This window comes from Larimichthys crocea, chromosome XVIII, assembly GCF_000972845.2.
Source record: "Larimichthys crocea isolate SSNF chromosome XVIII, L_crocea_2.0, whole genome shotgun sequence".
NCBI classification, from domain to species: Eukaryota; Metazoa; Chordata; class Actinopteri; family Sciaenidae; genus Larimichthys; species Larimichthys crocea.
This window is the reverse complement of record NC_040028.1, coordinates 12523034-12549447: the sequence shown is the minus strand read 5'-3', so window position 1 is coordinate 12549447 and position 26414 is coordinate 12523034. Positions and strand designations below refer to the sequence as shown.

General features: G+C 44.6%; 1 protein-coding gene across 1 annotated transcript; it reads right to left on the bottom strand.

Annotated features, from left to right (window-relative positions):
- Positions 1–323: 323 nt before the first annotated feature.
- LOC109140823 (uncharacterized) lies at positions 324–10616 on the bottom strand. Its single transcript, XM_027291154.1, is given in 9 exon segments — positions 324–1863; positions 1865–1935; positions 1937–2439; positions 2442–2876; positions 2879–3325; positions 3328–3435; positions 6648–7035; positions 9272–9450; positions 10544–10616. Coding segments are annotated over 9 exon segments (3744 nt in total).
- Positions 10617–26414: the final 15798 nt, after the last annotated feature.

Here is a 26414-nt window from a genome sequence, read left to right as displayed (position 1 = left end):
TTAATCGCGATTAATTTATCAATAAATGTATCAATAAATTAATTGCATTTTTCTGAGACTGAAGCTTATAATGAATATGTATTTATGTAAAATGATCAAATTAATGTAGAATAAACACAGAGAAGGTATATTTAAATTCATTCATTTTATTGGCTTAAGGTGCACATATGCACAGTGCATATAGAAAAAAGCCAGAATGAGGTTATAATGAAACATCTACTGATGCTTAGTTGGGGCACATCATCAGTGATGGACCTGAGATCATTGAGTGTTTCGGGCCTTTCGAACATCAGACACTCTCTCTCAGGCGGCCCAGCTGAGGTTCATGATGCCTCAGCTTGTGCCCCAGCAGCATTTAACCACGGATCCGCTCTCTTTATCCAGAGCCACCTAGAGGCTTTCTCTGCTGCCTCTGTGTTGTTCCGGATGGCCCTTCTCCTTTTCTCTCCTGTGATGCCCAATGCAGTGTAGGCCCTGCACAGAGACTGTCCGGCAAAGCCTCCGCACCCTACCTCCACAGGCCAACACCTAGCCTTCCAGCCTCGTCTGTGGCAGTCGCTGATTAGGCCGTCATATTTCCCCCTCTTCTGCTCAAAGGCCTCCTCCATTCGCTCTTCCCACGACACAGTGAGCTCCAGCATGACGACACTCTTTGTTGCCTCTGACACCAAAACGATGTCAGGTCTGAGGGTGGTCTTAGCAACGTGCTGGGGGAACTTGAGTTGGCTGCCCAAGTCCACTGACAGCTGCCAGTCCTGTGCAGTGTTGAGAAGCCCTGATGTTGCTCCTGATGTTGTACTTAGCTTCTCCCCAGCTCTGACAAAGTTGATGGCTCTCTTTGTGGGTTTTGACCTCAGACAGCTGGTGATGCCCCTATAGATGCTTTCTGCGATGGTCTTGAGCACCTGGTAGTGACGCCATCGGTAACGGCCATCCCCCAGAGCTTTTGGGCAGCAACATAATATATGCTCGAGGGTCCCCTTTCTTTGGCAAAGAGGGCATGTTGGAGTGTCGACCAAACCCCAGCAGTGCAAGTTGGAAGGGCTGGGGAGTACATTGTAGACGGCCTGGACTAAGAACTTGATGCGGTGTGGCTCTGCCCGCCAAAGGTCAGTCCACGAGATCTTCCTCTCCGCAACTTGCTCCCATCTCGTTCAGGCGCCCTGCTGCCTCATTCCCACTGCTCTGCTGGATCTCTCCTCCTCGACCACTGCTCTCACCTCGTTCTGGACTAGTTGCCTCCGCTCCTTTCCCCGAGCCTTGTTAAAACGGGGGGATGCTATGGTTCCTAGACCCATCCTTCCTCTAGCCACTGTTCCCACCAAGACTCTGTGCCGTAGCCGGGATTCTGCCTGCTCCACTGCAGCTTCTGCTCTCCATTTCCTGCCAGTCCTGACTGCTACTCCTGCCCCAGACACTTTTGGATCCGCTGACTCACGGAATTGCAGCACCTCCCTTGCATGCAAGACCTTGAACTCCTCCTCAATGGATTTCAAGGGGAGTGTCAGTTTGCAGGTGTTTCCATAAAGGGCGATGCTGCTCAAGCTCCTCTGCAGTCCTAACCATCTCCTCAAGTAGCCACTGACTCTCCTTTCCAGATCTGAGATGGTAGTAATCGGAAACTCACAGAGGAGCGATGGCCACAGTATCCTTGGCAGAATCCTGTGTTGGTAAATCCACGCTTTGAATTTTCCTGGGAGGCCTGTCTTGTCCACAGCCTTCAGCCATCCCTTCAGCTCCTCACAGGTATTCTTGATGGAGGCTGAATTCCTAAGGCTGCTGTCGAAGAACTTTCCCAAGCTCTTTATCGGCTTCTCAGAGATGGTGGGGATTGGTGTTCCTGAGATAGAGAAGCGGAACTGCTACTCTGCCCTTCTTCAAGACCAAGGATCTTGACTTTGTCGGCTTGAATGATATCCTGGCCCATCCCATTAGCCCTTTCCAGCCCCGTCAAGATCCATCTGCATCCAGGCAATGACTCGGTGGTCACTGTCAGGTCATCCATGAAGGCACGGACAGGCGGTTGGCGGATCCCAGATTTGGACTTGGGACCTCTGCACTCTGGTTCTGCTGATTTCACCAACATGTTCATCGCTAGAGCGAACAGGACAACTGAGATGGTGCAGCCTGTGATGATTCCCACCTCCAATCTGTGCCACTTAGATGTTGTTGATCCTGCTGAGACCCTCAGGCTGAAATCACCATAGTAATCCAGGATGAGCTCTCTTACTGCAGCTGGAACATGGTGCCTCTCAAGTGTTTCGAGGACTGACTTGTGGGGCATTGAGCCGTAGGCATTGGCCAGATCTAACCACAGCACCACCAGATCGCCCTTGTTCTCCCTTGCCTCTCTGAGGAGCTGAGTGACCACGCCAGTGTGCTCTAAGCATCCTGGTACGCCAGGGATGCCACCCTTCTGCACGGAGGTGTCGATGTTCCATTCTTGAGGAAGAAATCAGTCAGTCGCTTAGCTACAATCCTGAAGAAAATCTTTCCTTCTACACTGAGCAGCGAGATTATTCTGAACTGGCTGATCGTCTTGGAGTCCTCCTCTTTAGGAATCCACACTCCCTCTGCAAACCGCCACTGCTGTGCTGTTTTTCCTCTTCTCCAGATGAGCCTCAAGATTTTCCAAAGCCGGTGCAGCAACTTGGGACAGTGCTTATAGACCTTGTAGGACGTTCCGCTTGGTCCTGGTGCTGACCTGGACCTTGCTTTCTGCAACACCTCCTGAATTTCTTTCAGTAGTGGCTCCCTCAGATCGAAGGCCTCAGCAGGGTCTGGCGATGTTATTACAGCCTTACACTGTCCTAGCTCTTGGTCTTTGGTGGGGTCGCTGAAGGTGTCGTGGAGGTGGTGGTCGACTTCCTCCTTCGACAGGCCAGGCGTCCACTTCGTTTCTGTCCAAGGAGCTCCTTCATGAAGCCGAAAGGGTTGTTGATGAAGGCAGCCCGCTTCCTAGCCCTCTCCCTCCGGCGTCTCCTGTGTTGTTCTGCTGTGCACAGGTTTAGGAGCCTCTTCCTGAGCATGAGATGGAGCTCTACCAGAGGTGCACGCTCCTCTTCCCGTGCTGCCTTGTGCTGTTTCTTCAAGGCTTTCAGTTCTGTCCTGATGTTATGGATTTTAACGGCCCTCTGGTTCTTGAAGTAAGGCTGCTTGGCCGCCCTTTCCTCCTCGACACCAAATCTCTCGTCGGCCATACTCATTATGATGGTCGTCATAGTCTGAAGCTTCCTCTCAACATCTCCTTTGGCTGTTGCTTCCAGCACCTTGTCCACATCCTCATCAAACTTCTTCCACTCTGCTGTTTTAGAGGCTTGATCCTTCTCTTCGCGGACTGCCTGTTCGAAAGGACTCTTTGCACCACTTGGAGGCTCTGGGCTCTGTGGGGTGCTTCCGAGCCCGGCTCCTCCTCTGTCTCACCAGGCTCTAGACCTTCTCATTCTTGCACTCTTTACTCGTCAACGTTTGTCCATTGCTGTTGTTCGTTAACCTTGAATCTGTCCGGCTGGGGTCCTCATCCCCCCCCCTCTCGGGTTCCCCTGGGGGTATAATTTCTTTCTTTGTTCCGTAGCTTGTTTAGGTCCTCCTTCACAGGAGGTGCGGATAGGGCTGCTAATCCATGCCGCTCTGGTTGCCATCTTTCCGGGCTGCCATCTGTCTCTCCAGCTGTCTCCAAACTATTCTTGGTTGTCAACCAGACTGTTCCTGGTAGTCACTGGAAATATACTGACGAGTGCCACACTCCTGTAGTCTAGACTGACGAGGTCCCGTGGAGGTAATTTCAGCAGGGTGTTTTGCTTTGAGGTGATATGTTTAAGTCGTGTTACTTCTGTGGAATTTAAATTCGGCTTTGCAAACTGTGCAAATTGCCTTGTTTTTGTCCAACGAGCCATCGGGCAACTTTTTAAAATGAAATGTTCCCCCTAAAAGTCCGTCCTTATCCATCTTTCCGCCATAGACTCTCCTTTAGTTAGGATAGATCATAGACATATACATAGATGCCTCATTAAGCACGTTGGTCCGTTGCTGCAATACGTTAACACGTCCGCCATATTGGATGTGGCAGATCTGCAGATCTGCCCGTAAACTAATACAAGTTCTTCAGGAGCTGGAGCACAGGTGAGTAGCATGAGGAGGGAGAGCATGGAATGATCTGACATAGAGCAGAGTGAAGGCCAGGCTTAAGAGGTGGAGGTAATGGACTGAGTGAGAACAGGTGTGCCTCTGCTGCCAACGGGAAGAGAAACTGAACCACAACACATAGTATAAAGTATACATAATAAATAGACGATGAATCTTTCCTGGGTGTACGGGTCCTCCATCAATGTCAGCTTTGTCCTTGTCTCCTTGTGCTGGACAAGTGTATTGAGTGAGTCCAGTGAGTCAGGAAGAGAGGAGGTGATAGGTCATATTGGTAAAAGTCATGTGTCATATATAGTTATATAGTGGAACTAATGTTGCTACAGTAACAAGTACTTTGTAACATGAGCGGCCAGGGATGTATTGTTGCCCTGGTTACGGGACGCTTTCTTATGCCGGTATGTGTTGATGTTTTGAGCTGTCATTAAAGTAGATATAAAGCCTTGATCATTATATGTCAGAAGGTGTCAGAAGTAGTTTCAAGGTTTCAAGAGACAAAGTAAGAAGAGGGACAGTGAAAAAAAAGTTTAACCCTCCAGAAAACTTTACGTTTGATACAGGGCCGGCCCTAGGATTTTGGTGGCCCTAAGCAAGATTTTGTGTGTGGCCCCAAAACACTTACAGGGCAACCACCAAATCACACGCACTGCTCGTAACTGAATGAAAACACACATGCACTTGAATTAACAACAAACAAACTTTATTTTAGAACAATGTATCGGTATATTAAAATATATAACAAATTTTGAGAGGCTAAGACAATTGAAAGTATTCCAAATAATTAAAATTACTAACCTGAATGTAACAACGTAAAAACAATAACAAATGAGCACCAATAAAAACTAAAATATTTTGAAAAATAGCAATGATCAATAAGAGTTGTTGAATGCTGAACTAAAGTCAGTGAACAGCATTCTGACATAAGAGTCTTTATTGTCCAGATGTGTGAGGGCTGAGTGGAGGGTGGTGGCGATCCTTGGTCGAGCAATTTGACCAGTATGCGAATTGGAAGGGGTCTAGGGAGGGGGGGAGCACAGACGTGATGTGCTCCATGACTCGCTGTTCAAAGCAGTTCATAAGAATGGGGGTGAGTGCAACCGGACAGTAGTCATTAAAGCTGGAGGGTGAGAACTTTTTCGGTACTGGGATGAGATGGATCTGTGAGTTCCCCTAGCAGTTCCTCAGTATGTGGCCAGGTATGTTGTCAGGACCAGAAGCTTTGCGGGCGTTGATCCTGCTGAATGTTCGCCCCTGGTGATTACACTGTCGACGGACAGTGTAATCACCAGGGGCCTCATGTACAAAGCATGCGTACGCACAAAAAAGTGGTGTACGACCTTTCCCACGCTCACGTTCAAATGTATCAAACGTGAAACAATCGTAGAAATGTGCGTGCCCCACGCCAATTTCCTACCTGTCGTACGCACGTTTCTACAGCTATTGTTCCTTTGGCGACACTTAGAGGTGACGCTGGGAAACTGTTAATAATGTGAAAACAAGTAGTCATCAGAGTGATGTGCACATCAGAGACACACTTATGAACAATTAACACACCCACATGTTTGCAATTATATAGGTGGATATAAAAGCATGCGTAATGTGATGAAGAAAACGATATTAACAATGGCAGCGTTAGCGTTGTTAGAGGACCTTGCAAATGGTGCAATCCGATGTGTGCGAGTATTTAAGGAACGCGAGGATTTACTTGCAAATCATGATAATTGGCTCATAAGCTGATTTCGGTTACCAAGGCCAGTGAGTTGTGCGCAGAGCTGCGGCCGGCCCTAGAGCGCAACGGGGGCCGGCAAGTAGCCCGGGGTTGCGCTGACTACGCTGGGGTTCCTGCCAACAGGGGCATTCCAGCGGGAGCTGGCCGATCGGTCAGGAGTGTGCCAGTCAACCCTGAGCTGAGCCAGCTGTGTGGTACGGAATCATCCGTATGTCTTCCTGGTACATCAGATTCCCATACAATGCTGTTGAACAGGCCGACATTAAAGCGCAATTTGCAGCGAGAGCCGGTTTCCCTAATGTAATCGGAGCCATTGACTGCACACACATTGCTATAAAAGCGCCATCACAGGATGAATTTGTTTATGTGAGTAGGAAACATTTTCATTCCATCAATGTTCAAATCATATGTGATGCGCGAATGCAGCTAACTAACATCGTGGCAAGTGGCCTGGTTCAACGCATGCCTCATTCATTATGACTTTTTTTTTGGTCATATTTATCCCTGTTGACAGGGTACCAAACAGAATCTCCACTTCATTCACTAGAATCTTTAGCTTAGACTGTGAAATTCATTTTCTTTCCTTTGTTCATCGCGTTATCTGATCGGACAAAGAGGTAAATCTCAGGTCCCCACGTTGATTGGGATGTACAAAAGAAACGTGCTTGGATCCATGCGTTTGCACACTTTGATACATATGAATTTTTTTGTGCGTCAGTTTCTGGGTTTTGGCGTACGCCAAGTTTCACGTGAAAATCCACGCAGGTATTCGTACATGAGGCCCCTGTTCGCCTGGAGGAGGGGGGGACTACTGTGCAGGTGTGGTGTTCTGTGCCCTCAAAACGAGCAAAGAGCCCTCGCCACAGGCTGCATGAGTCTCTGCTGTCACTGAAGTGGTAGACTATCCTCCTGGAGTACTGCCTCTTAGCCTCTCTGATGTTGCATGACAGGTTGGCCCTTGCTGTCCTCAGGCTGACCTGGTCTCCTGTTTTAAAGGCAGCGTTCCGAGCCTTTAACAGCCTGTAGACCTCCCCTGTCAGCCATGGCTTCTGGTTGGCCTGGACAGTGACGGTCTGGTGGTTGGTGGTGGAGTTGTGGGAGGCAACTTGCTTGAACACCTCCCAGTCTGTAGTGTAGCAGTCCTTTAGTGCCTCTACAGGCCCCTCTGGTCACACTTGCACCTCTTTCCAAACTGGTTCGGTGACTGTAATCAGTGGTTTGTATGCTGGCAGTAGCATGACAGTGATGTGGTCTGAGGCACCGAAGTTGGGCAGGGGGAAATCCTTCTAAGCTCCTCTCTGGATGATGAAAACATGATAAGGAGTGTTGTTACCTCAAGTTCAAAAGTTTATGTGCTGTTGTAGTTTTAGAAACTCAGTCTTGGGGCTAGCGTGGGTAAAATCCCCGGCCAAGATGATCATAACAGCTGTAAATTCCCTCAGCAGGTAGAATGGCCAACACTTCATGATCATGAGCTCCACTAGTGGCGTACAGTGCTTATTCACCACAACAGCGTCCCGACACCAGGCATCGTTGATGTAAACACAGAGCCCACCCCCTCATGTCTTACCCCCTTTCGATTAGGGCTCTGTCTGCCCGATAGCATGTTACAGTAGTAGCAACTCAAAAGTTCCCGTTCAAGCTGAACGCCAGCTGAATGGCAGCCGTCTTCCAGCTGACTTCCAGCCGGCTGCCTGCCGAGTTCCGTGACCGGAGTGACCCCCCCTCCTTCTCCTGGGCGTGTCTATTTTTTACTGTAACTCCACCCATTCATGTGATTACAGGGTATGACCAGGAGATGGCGCTTCTCTCACAGAACTTTTTTACAGTTCTACCTGGAGATGACGTAGCTTACACACCTCATTAGCATTCTCGTTGCTCAACCCTGTGTTTGCGCTTACAGTAATGGGCTTTTTGGTCTCCCAGTGTGATAAAAAAAATATCACCGTTAATCTATTCTCATAGCTGTTCCAGCCTTTGAGGTCACTTTTTGACTTTTTTTTCTTTTGTTCGTTTTTGTTTTCTTCACTGTAACTCTATGGAGTCCTGATCTCTCTAGCAATTTAGAGAGTTTTGTGCTTTTGTCGTGTTTTTCTCATGGTTTTTCTTGGTGATGTTTTTTAAATGCCGCTTCCACCTGGACAGCTGCCTTTGTTTACTCCGGGGAACAGCCGATTAATCTATGGCCACCACTAGTCTTTGCATAATTACAGGAGCGTCTCTTCTCTTGTGCTCGTGCCTCTCTCGCTTATCTGCATGTAAACAACAAACTAACCCTTAAAAAAGTTACAAAAAAAACGGTCCATCAGACGTCACAGGGCTGCCAGGCCTGTGTGTCAGACCTGCCGATACAAGCGAGGGTTTATTTTTTTTAATTAACAGTTTATTTGGAGGGGAGGGCTTGTTGTTGTTGTGCGCGACATAGAGCTGCAGAGACGAGCGTTTTGGAAGCCCTTTGTTATGCAGGTATTTACTGTAGTGCACGCTTTAGACCAAGTAAACCATACAAACAGCTCATTAGCATTCTCATTGTTTGCACTTGATGGGCTTTTCGTCTCCCAGTGTCACAAATCACAGAGCGGAAAATGTAGCTGGTTTGAGTACTGTATATTATACAGTAGCAACTGGTTTTGCTGGACTTTATTCCTAATCTGGAACACAGGCTAAAACTGGCTTAACCTCCTTGCGAATAAAGTCTTTCATGGAATGCCTAAATATATGTGTTTGATGGTTTCGTAAGCTTATTCTGCAAACTTTATTAAAACTAAACATACTTGACTTATTTCATACTTGATTCGCCCGTAATTCTTTCCATTTACGCTTTACGCCATTTAGCCTATGGTCACTGTTTAAATCAACAACATCTAGGCTATGTTACGGACGTTACGAGTGGAGTTTTCTTTAATAACAAGTTTATGTTGGCATGTTGTTGTTGTGCATGACATAGAGTTGCAGATACGAGCGGCTGTAGCGCTGCTTCAGTGTTATCTTATCGTAATTTTTTTTTTCCATCAACTGATCCGCTGATCGGCTGTTCGGGTCACCCCAGCGTATCTGTTCAGATGTGTCTTAGTTTAGACAGTCTACGGTGAGAGCGGAACATCACTGCTCCTCCCCGTGGACAAATGAGGCATTACAGCTGGTTTTCACACAGACTGCTTAGGGGCATTTCCAGTCGGGGTCTCACTGACTACGTCATCGCGGGGGATTACATTTCGGTCACGGACCAGCGAAGGACCGTTCAAGGACCTGTGAAGGACCAGTCACGGCCCCGTCACGGTCCCGTCACGGAAACACGGGAACTTTTAAGTTGCTACATCTGTAGCCTCTCGAGCTGAATGGCGTGGTCCGGGATGGTGTCGTTCAGCTATGTTTCCATGAAAACAAGGACACTCTCACATTCCTCTGGGTATTCCTTATGAGCCATATGTAGTCCATTTTTTTGTCCAGGGAGTGTAGGTTGGCTGGCACGATGTTTGGGATGGCCGGCTTGTGAGGGCTAGCCGCTTCCCTGGCTCGGATACCTCCGCACTTGCCCCTCTTCTGTTTCCTCTCACGCCACTTGTGGCACCTCCACTCTAGTAGAGGTGCAGGAGTAGTCAGGTCACCAGAGCAGACTGCAGCCTTGCAGTGTTTCCTTGTACGCTGGGTTTGCGTTTGGGTTGGAAGATGTGTTTCTGCCAATGTTGAGCAGAAACTTTGAAGCTGTAAGTTTGTCTCAGATGTTTGGTGACACAACACGATGAAGATGACGATGAACAAAAACACAAAATGGGAGAGATGTGATCTCTGATCTTGGTTCCTGTCAGAACACGTGCAGCAGCATTCTGAATTAACTGCAAAGTCCAAAGAGATTTATTAGAGCAGCCTGATAACAAAGGGTTACAATAGTCCAGCCTAGAAGTAACAAATGCGTGGACTAGTTTTTCTGCATCTGCTTGAGACACGATGCGTTTGATTTTGGCGTTGTTACGTAAGTGGAACAATGCAGTCCTCGAAATTTGTTTTATGTGGACGTTAAAGGACAAATCCTGATCAAAAACAACAACAAGGCAAATCTATTTTCATTTCAATCCCCCACATGCACTTCACTTTTGTGGCATCTGGAAAAGGAAAAACAAGATCTGCAGTTAAACTCTGTTGTAATGATCATTGACCCCCGGCTACCAAGAGCTCTTTGGCCTGTAGGAAAGATTACCCACCTGATACGAAGTAAAGATGGCCACATCAGGACAGCTGAAGTAGCTGTCAAAAACAAGTCCTATGTCAGACCTGTAGTATGTTTGATCCCACTTCCTGCCCCCCCTTTAATTGTGGTTTGATATGGTCTTAATCATATTTCTCTCCAGAAATATGGGGGCAGCTGTTGTTAAGATTCACATTTTCTATATATTTGACATTTCTTCCCCTTACCTCACTTCCTTTCCTCCCAGCACGGACTGGTTCTCCCCTCTGGTGTCTATCTGGTGTTGTGATTTATTTCTGATATCTGTTATATCTAATATGTGTCTGCATCCATCCTGAACCACCTTAACACTTCCCTTTCCCTAGCTGGCTCGCTCGCCCTCTGGCGGCTGCTTGTATCTTTAGCCTTGTAGTGTTTGATGTTAGCTTCTACTTCATTGCATCAGGCTGCTTCAAGGGTGTTTTGTTGAGGCCACTGTAATTTGCCTGATGTTCTTTTATGCCTCTTCTTCATACAGCGTCCAATCTGCTTCTCATATCTCTTGCCTCCCTTCACCATTTTTGCTCCCATATACCCCTGTTGTGCACTGACAATGATCTGGATATATCATGTTTGGCTTCCTCTGTTGTTCTAATCGACCCAAGTATTCTGCTCAGTCACCCCTGATTTAAATTTTCCTTTCTCTCTAGGGATTGTCTCTTAACTCTTTAGCTCCATCCTCTGTCAGGATTTTGGAAATACAGCTGAACTTATTAGTCTCCCCCTTTACCTTTCTGGTGATCAAGGTGATGCACAGCCGCAGATCAATTGCCCTCTTATTCTTAGGAATCCCCAAAAGTGGATTTAATGGGATAGTTGCTGTTGCTTTTAGATTGCTGCAAAGCTGTTCCAGCACTGCTGTTAAATTTCTAGAAACCCACACTCGCTTCTACAGTACCAAAGGAAATACTTCTTCTAAAAACCCACATTCAAGTTGGACTCATCTCCGGTGTAACAATCAATCTTTGTTATGTTAGTTTTAGTTATCTTAATAAGCTAGATTCTTTGAGAGGTGAATTTAGAGAATTTAACCACTACCTGGGCAGAAACCACACTGCACCCAGACTAGTAAAATTTGCAGAATTTAGAAAAGAGGCTCTGCTTACCGTTAAATTTTGTGCCCTTTACTGAATTACTGCAGACAGGTGTGGTATATTTTTTACAAGCAGTTCATAGTATTTCATTGATCCCTCCTGATGGCACACTTGAATGTAAAGAACTTGCAATGACCCCTCTAAGTGAATAATAGGCTCTTGCTGACCTCTTGTTGTCTCTCTCTGAGTGGACAGTCATGTCCTTATTTGATGAAGACAGATTTGGCAAAGACAGCTTTGATAGATAATAACAAATGTTGATTCCATAATGGGGGATTCCCAGAATGTTTGTTTGTTTGTCTGTGGGTATAAAAAGCTAGCCCCGGAGAAGAGGGGTTAGGTTTTGGATCAGTAATTGGAGGTTTTTTAGATCTGAAGTTGCATCTCAAAGTCACTTGCTCCTTTGAATAAAGTCCTAATTATTCAAGTCAAGACAAGCTAAAAAAAAGTGGCTAAAATGGGTCTGAGGTAGCGTGTTAAAAAGGCACAAGAACAAGTTCAGGAACTGTTTGCATAAAGCATACGTAGCCTATCTTTTGGATCCTTTTCAACCTTAAACTCTTGAAAAAAAAATTTGACATGCTTCAGGAACCTTTAGTGCATCTTAAAAGACATGCTTAAAGAACAGTGTTTTGCCCTGAGGTTCTAAAGTCTGTTTCTGTATCATGAGTAATATCCTACAAAATAGGGAGCATCTTGACAATAAAAAGTGCAAAATTCCGCCCCTCAGTCTTTTCATGCCCACACTCACATCTGTGACCCATTGAAAATGGCCCCACGACCCACCAGTTGAGAACCTCTGGTTTAACTTGAAAATGCTGATCTTACTTCCCTCCCTTCTTTCCTTCTTTTCTTCCTCCCTCCCATCCTTTTTTCTTCCTCCCTTCCTTCTTTCTCTCTCCCTCCCTTCCTTCCTTCTTTTCTCCCTCTCTCCCTTCCTCCCTCCCTCCCTTCCTCCTTCCTTGACCCGAAGACAACATAAGGGTTAATACAGTGCAACAAGTTGAAATAAAAATGATATCATTAAAACAAGAGAAAAAGAAGAAAATACACAAATAGCCACATAAAACAACTGTGCCATTTTTTTTTCTTTTAGTGCCCTGACAACTCTTGGGTCAAACGTGCACTCAAGCTATAAGCTTGGTTCACAGAGACAGGATTTTCGGGGACAGCTTAAGGACATCAAGCTCTAGAAGAAGCTTTTAAAAACACTTCAAAAGTGTACTTCATCTTTGGTGGGTAACTCATGTTCATGGCATAAATGATGCCCATCAGCAGGAGACAGGCATTTGCAACCTTTCCACAGTTGTGGAGTACCTCAGTCCCTTTGACAACAATAGACACATCAGCGTCCACTTGTGTGGAAGACACAGATCCTCAGGACTTGCTCAGCCTGGTCCTCTTGAGCTGCCTCTCTGTTGATATCCTGTAAAATATATGTGAATCCATGTTCAGGTGCATAGTACAGCTTAATTCTCTATTCAAGTTATAGACTAGTGTCAAAAATATCAATATTTCAGAGAGAAAATGGGAGAGAAGAGCAGAGGAGAGAGAGAAACAAGGAGAGAGGAGAGGGGAAGAGAGAATGGGGGAGGAAAGAGGACAGAGGAAAAGAGAGAAACAAGGAGAGGTTTGGTTTTCAAAATCACTTTATTAAACAATCCCAAGGAGAAGGTAGGTTCACATTATCAGTTCAGGTCAAAACCACCAAAAACTTAGTTAGTTAACAATCAGCTCGCCATCTTCCCCCACAGAGCACAACACACCCCCAACAGTCCATATGCGACTGAAAGCCTGAATTTTGTCCATCATCTGATAATATGCATGTTCCACCCTCAGACAGGCCTTCAGCAGCCCCTCCAGAACCGGCACCAGCTGCACACTACCATCACCCTGAGTCCGGTTCCTACATGTCAGCCAAATGGCCAGCTTTGCAGTAGAAGATAAAAAGTTCATCAGTGTATGCACAGCTTTTCTTTTAGCACAGTATTTTGGACCAAAGATAAACAAACCAAAAGAGAAACTTTCCCCTAGACCCTGAAACCACTTTTTTAAAAGCTGGAAAAGAGCCACCAACCGAGGACAGCAAACAAATAAATGTTCCAGGGTCTCAGTCTGAGAGCAAAAGACACACTCCTCCCCCAGCTCCAGATCCATGTGCGCCCTGTATCTGTTCGTAGCTATTGCCCCATGTACAATCCTCCACTGCTGTCCGTTTTTCAACAGGCAGTGTGTACAGGGACCGCCAGCTGCCTTTCGGGGAAATATCTGGACCAAAAAACCCAGACCACCTTGACTCATTTGTCCCAGCCAAGGAGTGCAGGTTCAGAACCTTCACACAGCTCTGGTAGACCTCCTTCTTCCCTGCATCCTGAAATTTGTCCAAGTGAGGAGTTGAGAAGGACAACAGCTGACCACCTCCCTCCTGCCACTCACCCACAGCTGGAGTAATAGACAAAGAGGGAAAGCTGTACTCACCCCCTTCACTCCACTGGTCACATAACGCCGGGTTCTTAACAAACGCTCTGTGGGATGGAGGCAGGGCAGCGCAGACTTCCTCCACCACTCTGCTGATCAGTCTTTTAGAGGTGATGTTACTTCTCTCCCTTAGAGTGTCCACAGAGCCTGCCGTCATCCTGATCAGGTGGCCTAGTTTGGTGCAGCCAGCCTCTCTAAGGTTGACTCTCAAACTGGCAGACAGCAGTGTCTGGGCCCTTAAAAAGTTGTTAAAAAACAATGGCTTCTCAAACAGCCACATGCCTGGGGTCTCGCTTTCCTCACGAGCAACCCGGAAAATCTGCCATGCCTGCAACACAGAGCTGTAGAATGACGTCACCCCAGTGAGATCCACGTCTCCAAGACGCAGGAGAAAAAGATGTTTATCATAACCCAGCCTCCCAGCTTTCCTTAGCAGCAGCTGGGCTGTGTCACACCATCCAGGGCTACAGTTGTACAACAGTTTCTGTGCAGTCCGAAGTCTGAATAAGGTGATTTTTGGCTGGATGCTCATAAGACCTAGCAGTGGAATGGGAGGTGTACTGCTGGCAGAAAGCACAAATCTGTGCTTTTCCAACCTCCCATCACATCTTCAAAGAACTAAAATCAGGTTTCTTAATTTTCCACTGCTGCCAGAAATGTTCAAAACTTTGGCAAAAGCTGCTGTCCTGCAGGAGTTTGTTGTTGAACGACCAGTAAGACCTGATCCTCTCGCCTGGTGTAATAATTAACTCTGGTGGTCAGTGAAACCAACTGGGCTGATGTTGCTCTGCACTAGTCTGGAACTGAGAACTTTAGATATGTAAATCCTGTCCAGTCTAGCTGCACTGATTCTGTTGTTGTTCATCCTAACCCATGTGTATTGTCTGGACTGTGGATGTTTGACTCTCCATGTGTCCAGTAAGTCCAAATGTGTAATGGTGCTGCAAACGCTCTGACTTGACTGTGGGTGGGGTTCCTCACTTATCCTGTCTACAGTGAAATCTAAAGTACAGTTAAATGATGAGCTGATCTTGAAGATGATCCTTTAGTTCATTTTTTAGCAGGTTAAAAAATCCCACTCTCTCTCTTCCCTGATTTGGGGCGTATAAGCTCACAAAGCAGAATACACGGCTCTCTATTTCTGCCCTGACCATCAGTAACCGACCCTTCACAATCTCAGCAGAAGATAGGATTGTTGCATTTGCAATTTCCTTGATCAAAACAGCTACTCCTGCGCTGAAATTAGTGCCATGGCTAAAGAAAACTGAACCTTCCCACCATAAGCCCCACTCTACCTCATCTGCTGCAGTAGTGTGTGTTTCTTGTAGAAACAGCACATCAAGTCTTTTTTGAGCAGAGACCTCAGAGATTAGAGCCCTCTTGTGCCTGTCTCTCCCCCCATTGATGTTTAGAGACCCTACTTTTAGGCTCGGCATAGAGAGGACAGAAAAGGAAGCAGACAGGCTGGAACAAACAGAGAGCAGTAAGAAAAGAGAGCCACTTTGTGATGCATGATTTTGTTACTTCCTGGTTCTTCTAACAGGTCTACTCTGTGCTGCCTTTCTCAAAGTTGTGATGTGCTTTTTGAGACAAAACCGTTTCTTTTCATCAAGGAGGTCAAACCCAACCAGTCTTTTCAGTATGCTGACAGATCTTACAAACTTTTTAAAGTTAAAGTAATCACTCACTTTTACAGACTTTTTATAGGTTTCATCCAGAAATTGATTCAACTCAACTCAACCTTTATTCATAAAGCACATTTAAAAACAACCGAGGTTGACCAAAGTGCTGTACAGGTTGATACAAATAATATACAAATATTATACAAATAAAATAATAATAATATAATACAATGGGTTAAGACAAATGATAAGATACTTAAGTTTGGTTAAAAGCCAGGGAGAAAAGGTGCGTTTTTAAGGAGGATTTAAAAACCTCAAAAGATCCAGCAGATCGGATGTGCCAGGGCAGATTATTCCATAGCCTTGGGGCCGCTGCCACAAGGTTGGTTTTTAGTTTTAATTTAGGGGGAAAAAAAACTCACCCCACAGATCTGATCCATCATTTCTCATCACTATTCTTTCTCTTTTCTTCCTCCCTGAAACACATAGGCACACCCAATAGGATGAATGCTGCCTTCAGATTCATTACTGTGATTGAGTGGTGCAGTGTATTAAATAGTAGTGTTATAGTAGTAGTAGTATACAGTAGTAGCAACTTAAAAGTTCCCGTTCAAGCTGAACGCCAGCTGAATGGCAGCCGTCTTCCAGCTGAGTTCCAGCTGGCTCCCTGCCAAGTCCCGTGAACGGAGAGACCCCCCTCCTTCTCCTGGGCGTGTCTATTTTTTACTGTAACTCCACCCATTCATGTGATTACAGGGTATGACCAGGAGATGGCGCTTCTCTCACAGAACTTATTTACAGTTGTTCTACCTGGAGATGACGTAGCTTACACACCTCGTTAGCATTCTCGTTGCTCAACCTTTTGTTTGCACTTACAGTAACAGGCTTATTGGTCTCCCAGTGTCACAGATCACAGAGCGGAAAATGCAGCTGGTTTGACTACTGCATACTGTACAGTAGCCGTATGATTTGAGCGTGTACATGAATTGAAATTAAATTTAAGGTGTTTATATCTAACATGTCAGCATTCACCAAATCAACAACATCTAGTCTGTTCTGTCTTTACTAGTGGTGGGCTGTTATCTGCGTTAACGTGAGACTCTTATCAGGCGATAAAAAAAATATCACCATTAATCTATTCGCAAAGCTGTTCCAGCCTCTCAGGTCGCTTTTTTACTTTTTGACTTTTTTCTCTTTTGTTCGTTTTTGTTTTCTTCACTGTAACTCCGTGGAGTCCTGATCTCTATAGCAGTTTAGAGAGTTTTGTGCTTTTGTCATGTTTTTCTCATGGTTTTTCTTGGTGATGTTTTTTAAATGCCGCTTCCACCTGGACAGCTGCCTTTGTTTACTCTGGGAAACAGCTGATCGCGCTAATGCCGGCCGGCATTGGCGCAATCAGCTGTTCGATTGGCGCATTAATCTATGGCCACCACTAGTCTTTGCATAATTACAGGAGCGTCTCTTCTCTTGTGTTCGCGCCTCTCTCTCGCTTATCTGCATGTAAACAACAAACTAACCCTTAAAAAAGTTACAAAAAACGGTTCGGACGTCTCAGGGCTGCCAGGCCTGTGTGTCAGACCTGCAGATACAAGCGATGGTTTATTTTTAATTAACAGTTTATTTGGAGGGGAGGGCTCGTTGTTATTGTGCGCACATAGAGCTGCAGGAAGCCCTTTGTTATGCAGGTATTTACTGTAGTGCACGCTTTAGGCCAGGTAAACCATACAAACCTCATTAGCATCTCACTGTTTGCACTTGATGGGCTTTTTGGTCTCTCAGTGTCACAGATCACAGAGCGGAGAATGCAGCTGGTTTGAGTACTGCATACTATACAGTAGCCTTGTGATTTGAGTGTGTTCATGAACATGAATGACTCCTTTTCATTTTCGTCCATTCCATAGGCTAAATGGCGTAAATGGAAAGAATATTGTAGTGACCCGGAACAATGAAACTACGAAGCAACTGGTTTTGCTGGACTTTATTCCTAATCTGGAACACAGGCTCCTGTGGCCGTAGCCAACGGCAAAAAAACAATAAAACCAGGCAAGCACAGCAGCATATAACATTAACACATTAGCTACTTCGTGCCCCTCATCGCCATGGCAACTGCCATGACTGACAGGCTTCACAGCCTCTAACAACGCACCCCCCCAGGCGTCACCCCATACACTGCAGCCTAACTTACTGAACACAACTCAACAGCCACAGTGTATACACAGCCCGTTACAATATGTATGAAATAAGTGAAGTATGTTTGGTCTTAATAAAGTTTGCAGTATATATGTTATGTTTTTATTCTACATGGACACCACTGTTTATTTTCCACTATGCCTCCCTCCATTATAATAATACACGGCACAGCTTTTTAAAGTCCAGAGAGAAGTCTGTTGCAAAAGTCCACGGTGACTCTCGTTTGCCAAAACGTCTGTATGTCCTCGACGAGCTCGTGTTTTGTGCCTGGCTTAGCCTCCTTGCGAATAAAGTGTTTCATGGAATGCCTAAATATATGTTTGATGGTTTCGTAAGCTTATACTGCAAACTTTATTAAAACCAAAAATACTTGACTTATTTCATACTTGATTCACCCGTAATTCTTTCGATTTGCGCTTTATACCATTTAGCTTATGGTCACTGTTTAAATCAACAACATCTAGGCTATGTTACGACGTTACGTTTTCTTTAATAACGTGTTTATGTTGGCATGTTCTTGTTGCTGCCTCACTGTTATCTTATCACAACTTTTTTTTTTTCCCATCAACTGATCCGCTGATCAGCTGATCAGCTCACCCCGGCGTATCTGTTCAGATGTGTCTTTAGACAGTCGACGGTGAGAGCGGAACATCACTGCTCCTCCCCGTGGACAAATGAGGCATTGCAGCTGGTTTTCAAACAGACTGCTTAGGGGCGTTTCCAGTCGGGGCCACACTGACTACGTCATCGCGGGGGATTACATTTCGGTCACGCACCAGCCAAGGACCTTGACAGGACCTGTGACGGACCAGCCACGGTCCCGTCACGGTTCCGTCACGGAAACACGGGAACTTAAGTTGCTACATCTGTAGTGTTAATAAATGAAAAGTTTGGAAGTATTTAAGTCATTGCATGGCTCAAGGTATGTTGTTTTAAAGACTTGCACAGTTGCACCGAAAAGACTGAAAAGGTGTGTTATCAAATGTTGTGGGCTGGTCTGGTCCAAAATGCCAGGGCCAATTTTTTTGTCCCAGTCTGCCCCTGCTCAGAGGGCTTTACAATCTGTACAGGGAGTGACACCCTCTGTCCTTAGACCCTCGGTTCGAGTGAGAAAAAAAAACTTGCCCACGAAAAACCTTTAACAGGGAAAAAAGGTGGAAGAAACCTCAGGAAGAACCACAGAGGAGGGATCCCTCTCCCAGGACGGACAGACGTGGAATGGATATCACATGTACAGAACAAATCAGAGACATATGTTACGAGATTTTTTACAGATGACCGAATTTTTGGAGTAAGGGGACTTAGAAGGCCAGCAGGAAAGGACCACATCCAAACATTGTGATTTCAGTCTTACTTTTATTTAAATTAAAAAAAGTTAGAGGTCATCCAGGATTTAACATCGTTTAGGCAGTCGAGCAATGTCTGTACAGAATCATTAGATGTCAAAGGCAAGTAGATCTGTACATCATCGGCATAAAAATGAGAAGAAAGATTATACTTCCTAAAAATTTGACCCTAATGGTAGCATACATAAGAGAACTGGCCGAGGATAGAGCCTTGGGGGACTGCAGAAGTAAGATGGGCTGAGGTCAATTCACCAAGCTGCACAGAGAAACTCCGATCAGTCAAGTAAGACTGGAACCATGAGAGAGCAGAGCCTGTAATGCCCACCCACTGCTCTAATCGTGCCAAGAGAATCCCATGATCCACAGTGTCAAAGGCAGCTGTCAAATCAAGGAGCACTAGTATAGCAGGGTTTCCTGAGTCAACAGCTACCATTAAAAACTCTCAGCAGTGCTGTGTAATGGTTTAAAGCCAGACTGAAATTTCTCATGTCATTGGCCACTAGGAATGATTGGATCTGAATAAACACCACTTTCTCTAAAATTTTAGAGTTTAGTTTAGAGATAGGCCTGAAGTTAGACAGCACAGCTGTCAAGCATGCTGTTGTGCAGCCTGCACAACAGCATGCTTGAGAGCAGCTGGAACACATCCGGTGGTAAGACAAGAATTAATAAATCAAAGTATGGCCCATCGTACTGAATACCTCTTTAAGGAGACGAGAGGGGATGCTGTCTGAAGAACAGTTTGTAGGTCGTAGATGCTGAACTACATTGGCCAGTGTGGGGAGGGATACAGGTTCAACATGATCAAAAGCAGCATGTAAAGAAGGAACGGTGAGGTCAGAGCTAGGGCCTGCAGAAGGAGAGGCAGGTGACCTAAGAGCTAAGAGATGTTTTCAGTAAAAAATTTGACGAAATTCTCACAAAGGGTGAGTGAGGGTACAACTGGAGAGTTATCACAAGGGAGTTAAAAATGTTAAAGAACTTGGGGCTTGTGACGATTACAAAAGACAAGACTGGAGAAATAATTCATTCTAGCAGCCTTAACAGCACTCTGGTAGACAGACAGGGTTTCAACAATAGACAAGAGCTTCTTTAGAGACATGGAGCTTATCTTTTTTCCACTTTTTCGACATGAGCGCCTGTGGAGTCGTTAAGCCACGGTTTTGTATGTGCTTTTATGCGCCTTTATCTAAAGGTGCAACAGAATCGAGGATATCCATACAAGTAGAATTAAAAAAGCTTAAAAATTTTTTAGTTTTGAGAGCATGATTATCGTCCTTAGCGCTAATATCACCAGAAGTGATGTAGTCATTATACATGGCTGAGAAATGTGATGCAGTTTGAGCGTTGATTGTGCGCAGACAGCATGTAGAAGCACAGGTTTTTGCCATCAAACAAGGGACTGAAACAGTAAAAAGCACAGGCAGATGATCAGAGATACGCGTTTCACAGATTTCATTAACGCTCACAGATAAAGCGTGTGATAAAACCAAATCTAAAATGTGCCCTTTCTCATGAGTCGGGTCTTTAACACATTGAACAAGATTAAAAGATTCAATGAGGTTTAAGAAATCAGTGACCAATGGTCTTAATCCGCAGCAGACATGTATATTGAAATCTCCAGAAATAAGAAAATGATCGTATCTCACGGAGACACATGACAGAAAATCTGCAAAGTCACAGAGGAAGTCCTTGTTAAATTTTGGAGGCCGATAAACAACCGCAAACATAACAGATAGGAAAGTTGTAGCTCAAAGGATTGCAGTTCAAAACTGGAGTAGGTAGCAGATGGCACTGAAAGCTGGATTTGAACACCAAGGCCAGGCTGCGTTCATCTGAGAGCCATCAGATGTCGTCCTTAAGGTCAGCGATTTTTTTGTTTGCTTTCATCAGTGTCAGGCCAGACTCAAAACAGGACTCAGGCACAGAGGTGTCAATGAGCTTATTTATTGAATTAACAAAAACCCTCGATAGAGTGAGGCTATGAAAGCAGGCCTAAACTAGGGAAAACAAAAATCACTCCGAAGAGGAGGAAAAAAAACTCTAAGCTGCTTTATTAAAATTTTTTTTAAAAAAAACCCTCACAATAAGGAAAATCAAAAGGCTGCAAAACATTAACTGAAAATCTCTCCTGGGAGGCTGAAAAACAACTATATTAAGTACTAAGAAACAAATGGCTATACTAAAAAAATGTACAAAAAAAAACATAAAAACAACACTGAATCGAGGCAAAAAACAAAGGAACACTCACGCAACAAGGCTAAGGCTGTGGACAGGCAAGAAAAACCGCTTAGGTGAACAATCATAGGACGAAACACTTTGGCACAGGACAAAGGGAGACGCAGACAGTATATACACAGGGTAATGGGGAACAGGTGGAAACAATCAGGGCGGGGAAGACAATCAGACCGGTGACACATGAGGAAGGGCAAGTGACCTGAAACGAGAGGGCAGGTAAATTTCAAAATAAAACAGGAAATGACGAGACAGAACAAAAACCCAGCTTGACCTCAGCAGTACATCGTCCTCACAGGGTGTAGCTGGCATGGTTTGTTTGTCGTTGTTTGTCGTTCAATATAAACAATACAACACTGAAAACTGATAAAAAGTCAGAGCCGGGGTAGAGTGCCTGTCAAAACACGGATGATTGATCTCCTCTAAAGAATAGAGTTCAGTGCTCCTGGTAGAAAAGTCACCAACAGAGACTGTATCCGACTCTGCCTCCGACAAGTCCTCCCTACATGATGCCTGGGTGTTCACCACAGACTGTCCACTGCACAGAGCACTAGTGGAAGCTGTTTCCTCCACATTCCCTGCTGACTGTGACTGCACTTCAATGACTGTAGACTTAGCTCTGCTCAGATTCTCTGCAGTCACCAGCTGCTTCTGTTCCTCCCTTTCATTCTCACAATGTGAGGTAATACCACTAGTTTCCACAGCGACAACACCGCAATCCATCTCCGAGACTCCGCCCGCCCCACAGAACGCAACGCCCACCACCGCGAGGCTCAGAGCTGTTTGTGCGGACACGCAGACTGTTTATGTCCCACGTCCCCACACTCAAAGCATCTCATGTGTCTGGAGCTGGCATACACCATGTACGAGCCATCACCGTGCTTCACACTGAAAGACACTTCCAGCGTTGTGCAGGTGAGTCCAGGAACATGAAGACCTGGCGCCTGAAGACTGCACGTGCTTCAGTTTGGGATCCTTACACCCCAAACTGATTGCTTTAAAGCCACTGGCAAATTTACCAAACCTCCGGGGCTCATTCTCTAACAGCTCGTTAGATATAAACGGCGGCACACCGGACACGGTGATCCGTGTAGAGGGAACAGACAGCGGGGACACCTGTACAAATAAGACCCTGATAAACACAGCGCTCTCTATCAGCTGATGAACATGCGATTCATCTTTCAAGAAAACAACCACCGCTTTGTTCATTCGTGATGCCCTACCTGCTCACCGACAGCCAACAAAACCTCCTCCACACTGACGCTGCCATCCGGTGGGACTGTCCCCACTCCCTGCCGGATGGATGGAGGAGGCGTCTCGGTGAACCTGACCCCCTTACCGATATTCGTCAAGAAAGTATCAAAGAAGTCTGATCATGCACGAAGAACAGTTTGAAAAAACAGAAACAGAAACCAGTTCAAAACTCCACACCACTCACACAACCACCACCACTCACGCGCGCTCACACAAACCGGAAACGGAAGGAGAGGAGAGAGAGAAAATGGGAGAGAGAGCAGAGGAGAGAGAAACAAGGAGAGTAGGAGAGTTGGATTGTGGCTGCTGCTGTGATCCTGCACGACGTCCACTACACATATTATTACTGTCATTATTGTTACCATATCTGCTACTGTGGTCATTTTATCATTCATTGTGATTCATTGTCATTTTATCATTCATTGTAATTGTACAATATGTTTGTGTTGATTTGTTCTGTACACGTGACATCCATTGCACGTCTGTCTATCCTGGGAGAGGGATCCCTCCTCTCACCATATACCAGTATATCTCCCCATTGAGGGATTAATAAAGTATATCTTCATCTTCTTCTTCTTCTTCTGTGGCTCTTCCTGAGGTTTCTTTCACCTTTTTTCCCTGTTAAAGGTTTTTTGTGGGCAAGTTTTTCCTCACTCGAACCGAGGGTCAGGCACCAGTTTTCATTAACATTGCCTCCCACTGATTTACGCTTTGAAAAGTTGCCGGGGACAAGATGAGGGTGATTTGTCTTATCACTCCAGTTGTAAGGGAACTGATGGATGACAGCATTTAGTTTAATGAGAGAAAAATACTTCTTCTTGATGAGGACATCAAAAGACAATGCCAATTCCAATGGAATGATGCCTTCAAGAAGGTCATGTAAAACATATGGAGGGTACCCAGATGTAACATAAAAGTTTTTCAGACAGTGCACATTGTTTTTTCACACCATACTGTAGCACGGGTAATTATTCAGACTGGACAAAGAAGTCTGAACATGTACTTCATGTTGCTCCTCAGTTCTCTGTTGAAAAAAAAACAGATCTCACCTCTCCTTGTCACACTGCGGTGAGGTCAAGCTGGGTTTTTGTTCTGTCTCGTCATTTCCTGTTTTATTTTGAAATTTACCTGCCCTCTCGTTTCAGGTCACTTGCCCTTCCTCATGTGTCACCGGTCTGATTGTCTTCCCCGCCCTGAATGTTTCCACCTGTTCCCCATTACCCTGTGTATATCTTGTCTGTGTCTCCCTTTGTCCTGTGCCAAAGTGTTTCGTCATCTGATCGTACACCAAAGCTAATTCCTAGTCTTGCCATAGTCTTAACGTTTTTGTTTGTGTGTTTTTGTTTCCTCCTCGAAAGAGTGATTTCGTGTTGTAATTTTCTTAGTCTAGCTTATTGTTTCATAGTGCTTAGTTTAGTTGTTTTTTCAGCCTCCCTTGGAGAGATTTCAGTTAATGTTTTGCAGCCTTTGATTTTCCTCCTTGTGAGTGATTTTGATACATTTTTCATAACCAGTTTAGAGTCTTTTCCTCCTTTGGAGTGTTTTTGTCTACCTTAGTTTAGGTCTGTTTTTTATAGCCTGTTGTAGCATCACTCTGTCGAGGGTTTTGTTGTTTCAAAATAAATCAGCTCACTGACACCTCAGCATCTGAGTCCTGTTTTGAGTCTGGCCCGACACTCTTGACTGATACTCAGATCACTCAGCAAGACAAAAACAGCAAGCATAACAACCAGAGAAGCTTTCAACAAAGCCTGCAACTGAGTGAGCTCTGGAACAAATAAGCCATCTCTTTCTAAAGTCCTTAGATCCGTTAGCAAAGGCTTTAACACTTTCTGGTATCCAAATGCCTTACACAAAACGGCTAAATTAATGGATCTTAATGCTGATTGAGACTGTGCTGGAATGTTTCCCAAGATCCAATACACAGCTGTGACTTTGTTTTTTTTTTGAAGTTCCCAAAGGATTGCACACCTCAAAGTCATCAATGTACAGGATAAGACTGTCTGTCCTCTTCAAAGAAAAAAACATTCTTCTGGAAGTTGGATCCATCATGAAAAGATTGGTACTGTAAGGCTGTTGCTGAATTTCTATCAGTATCCAATAGTTTTTCTTGATTTTCTTGAACCTGTGAGGGATTGCAATGTTGGCACATACTGGAATGTTTTGCCCTCTTTTCTCTCCAGTATATACCCTTTTGGTTCAACAACTAAAAAATGCTCCTTCATTAACTCTCTTCTCCTCTAGGATGTTGAAAAGGGACCATTGCTTGCCAAAGCTGAGCTTATTGAGTGTGCCTCGCTGAGAATTTTAACCAAATCAGAGATTACAGCTGTGCCCAACTCACAGCTATGGGTCCTTAGAGTAGACTCGATCAACTCTCTTATAACAGGAACTGATGCTGTGCATGATATGAAGTGAAACTCATTAACAATTTCGTCAATGTACTTGTTTGACACATTAAAGGTACTCTCTAACTTGACAAAAAGTCTGCCAAACTTGTCCTTTATGATCCTAGATAGATCCTTGTGTCAAACAATGACTCATCCTGAGCAACAACTGGAGTATTTTTTCAATACTTCATCTTTAAAGTCTTCAAGGCCATGCGGATAATGCTTCCTGTCTGTGTGAGGCGAAGGTTGAATATATGTTTGAGCTGAAGGTGCAGTTTTTAAATACACATGCAACTACTTCAGATCTCCTCAAATGGCTTCCAAGATGTTCAAAATATTGCCTCTCTGAATCAAAACAAGCGGTACTGCACAGGACACAACTAATGCAACACGAGTAAAATTACTTGGTATTTGAGAGGCACCTGGCTGCAGACCTCTACGGTGGCCGGGAACCCTCAATGCTGCAAATAAAAGAAACGCTGCAAACAAAAAGAAACAGCGCTGCAAATAAAAGAAACGCTGCAAAGAAAAAGAAACAGTGCTGCAAATAAAAGAAATGTTGCAAACAAAAAGAAACAGTGCTGAAAATAAAAGAAAGAAACGGCGCTGCAAATAAAAGAAACAGCGCTGCAAATAAAAAGAAACGCTGCAAACAAAAAACTACACAACGGAAGTGAATTACTGGGAACTATTATTGCCGGTGCACCTGTAGTTTTTTATGTGAGCGAAGAAGAAGAAGTACTAAAGCGTATTGCATTCACTTGAAAAAAATCTCTTAATTGAAACGTTGTTAAAACACAAAACGCATATTTTCAACCGTAGTAAGACAGACAACGAGCTACAACCTAATGAAGGCCAGATTTTCTGAAATGAAACATGCAATACACTCAATTACAGATGTAGAGGGAGCAGTATGATAGATCTTTGGTGTGAGAATGGCCATATGTGACAGGATGTCACCCACTTGACCAGTGCTCAAAAGACTGTTGTTGAACAGTACCACCGTCTACATAGCATTTCAACCTGTGAGGATAATTAAACCAAAACGGGCTGGAAATGAGTGGTGGATTTTACGTGTATCTCTTATTATGTAACCACTTTTGAGAATGTGCACTGTTTAAATGATAGTATGTTAGGATTAATCCTCCAATCCATGTAGTCTACCATGTACTACACATTTTGATCATAGTGACACTTTAAAACATATTGACAGTTATAGGTAAAAAGTCTCTGGAAGTGTTATATATTCCAGTTGTGTAAATGGGTCAGTGTTGGTGACATGTAAAAAATCTGCCTCACAACACATTTTTCTGTGACTTGAAAGAGTCACAAAGTGAAATATAAGTAACACAATCAAAGCCATAAGCAGAAACTTCAAAAATGCAATACAGATTATGAAACATAATTGTGTGGAAAAGGGAGGGACAGACACGAGGTAGAAATACAGCCCAGGTGAAGTGTGGTCAATGACACGCAAAAATTGAACAGTTTTGATACATGCTATGAGAAATTTAGAAAACCCAGCCCCAAATAACTTGAATGGATACTAAGAATCATGTGAGTTAATATTATTATTTATTGGAGGAGACGGAAAATGGGTGGTACCTTGTTGCGATTATACCAATATAAAAGATGATGTTTGAGCTAAAAAACTGTTTTCCTTCATGAACAAAATAGGTTGTATTTTCTGTGAAGAGAATAAAACCTT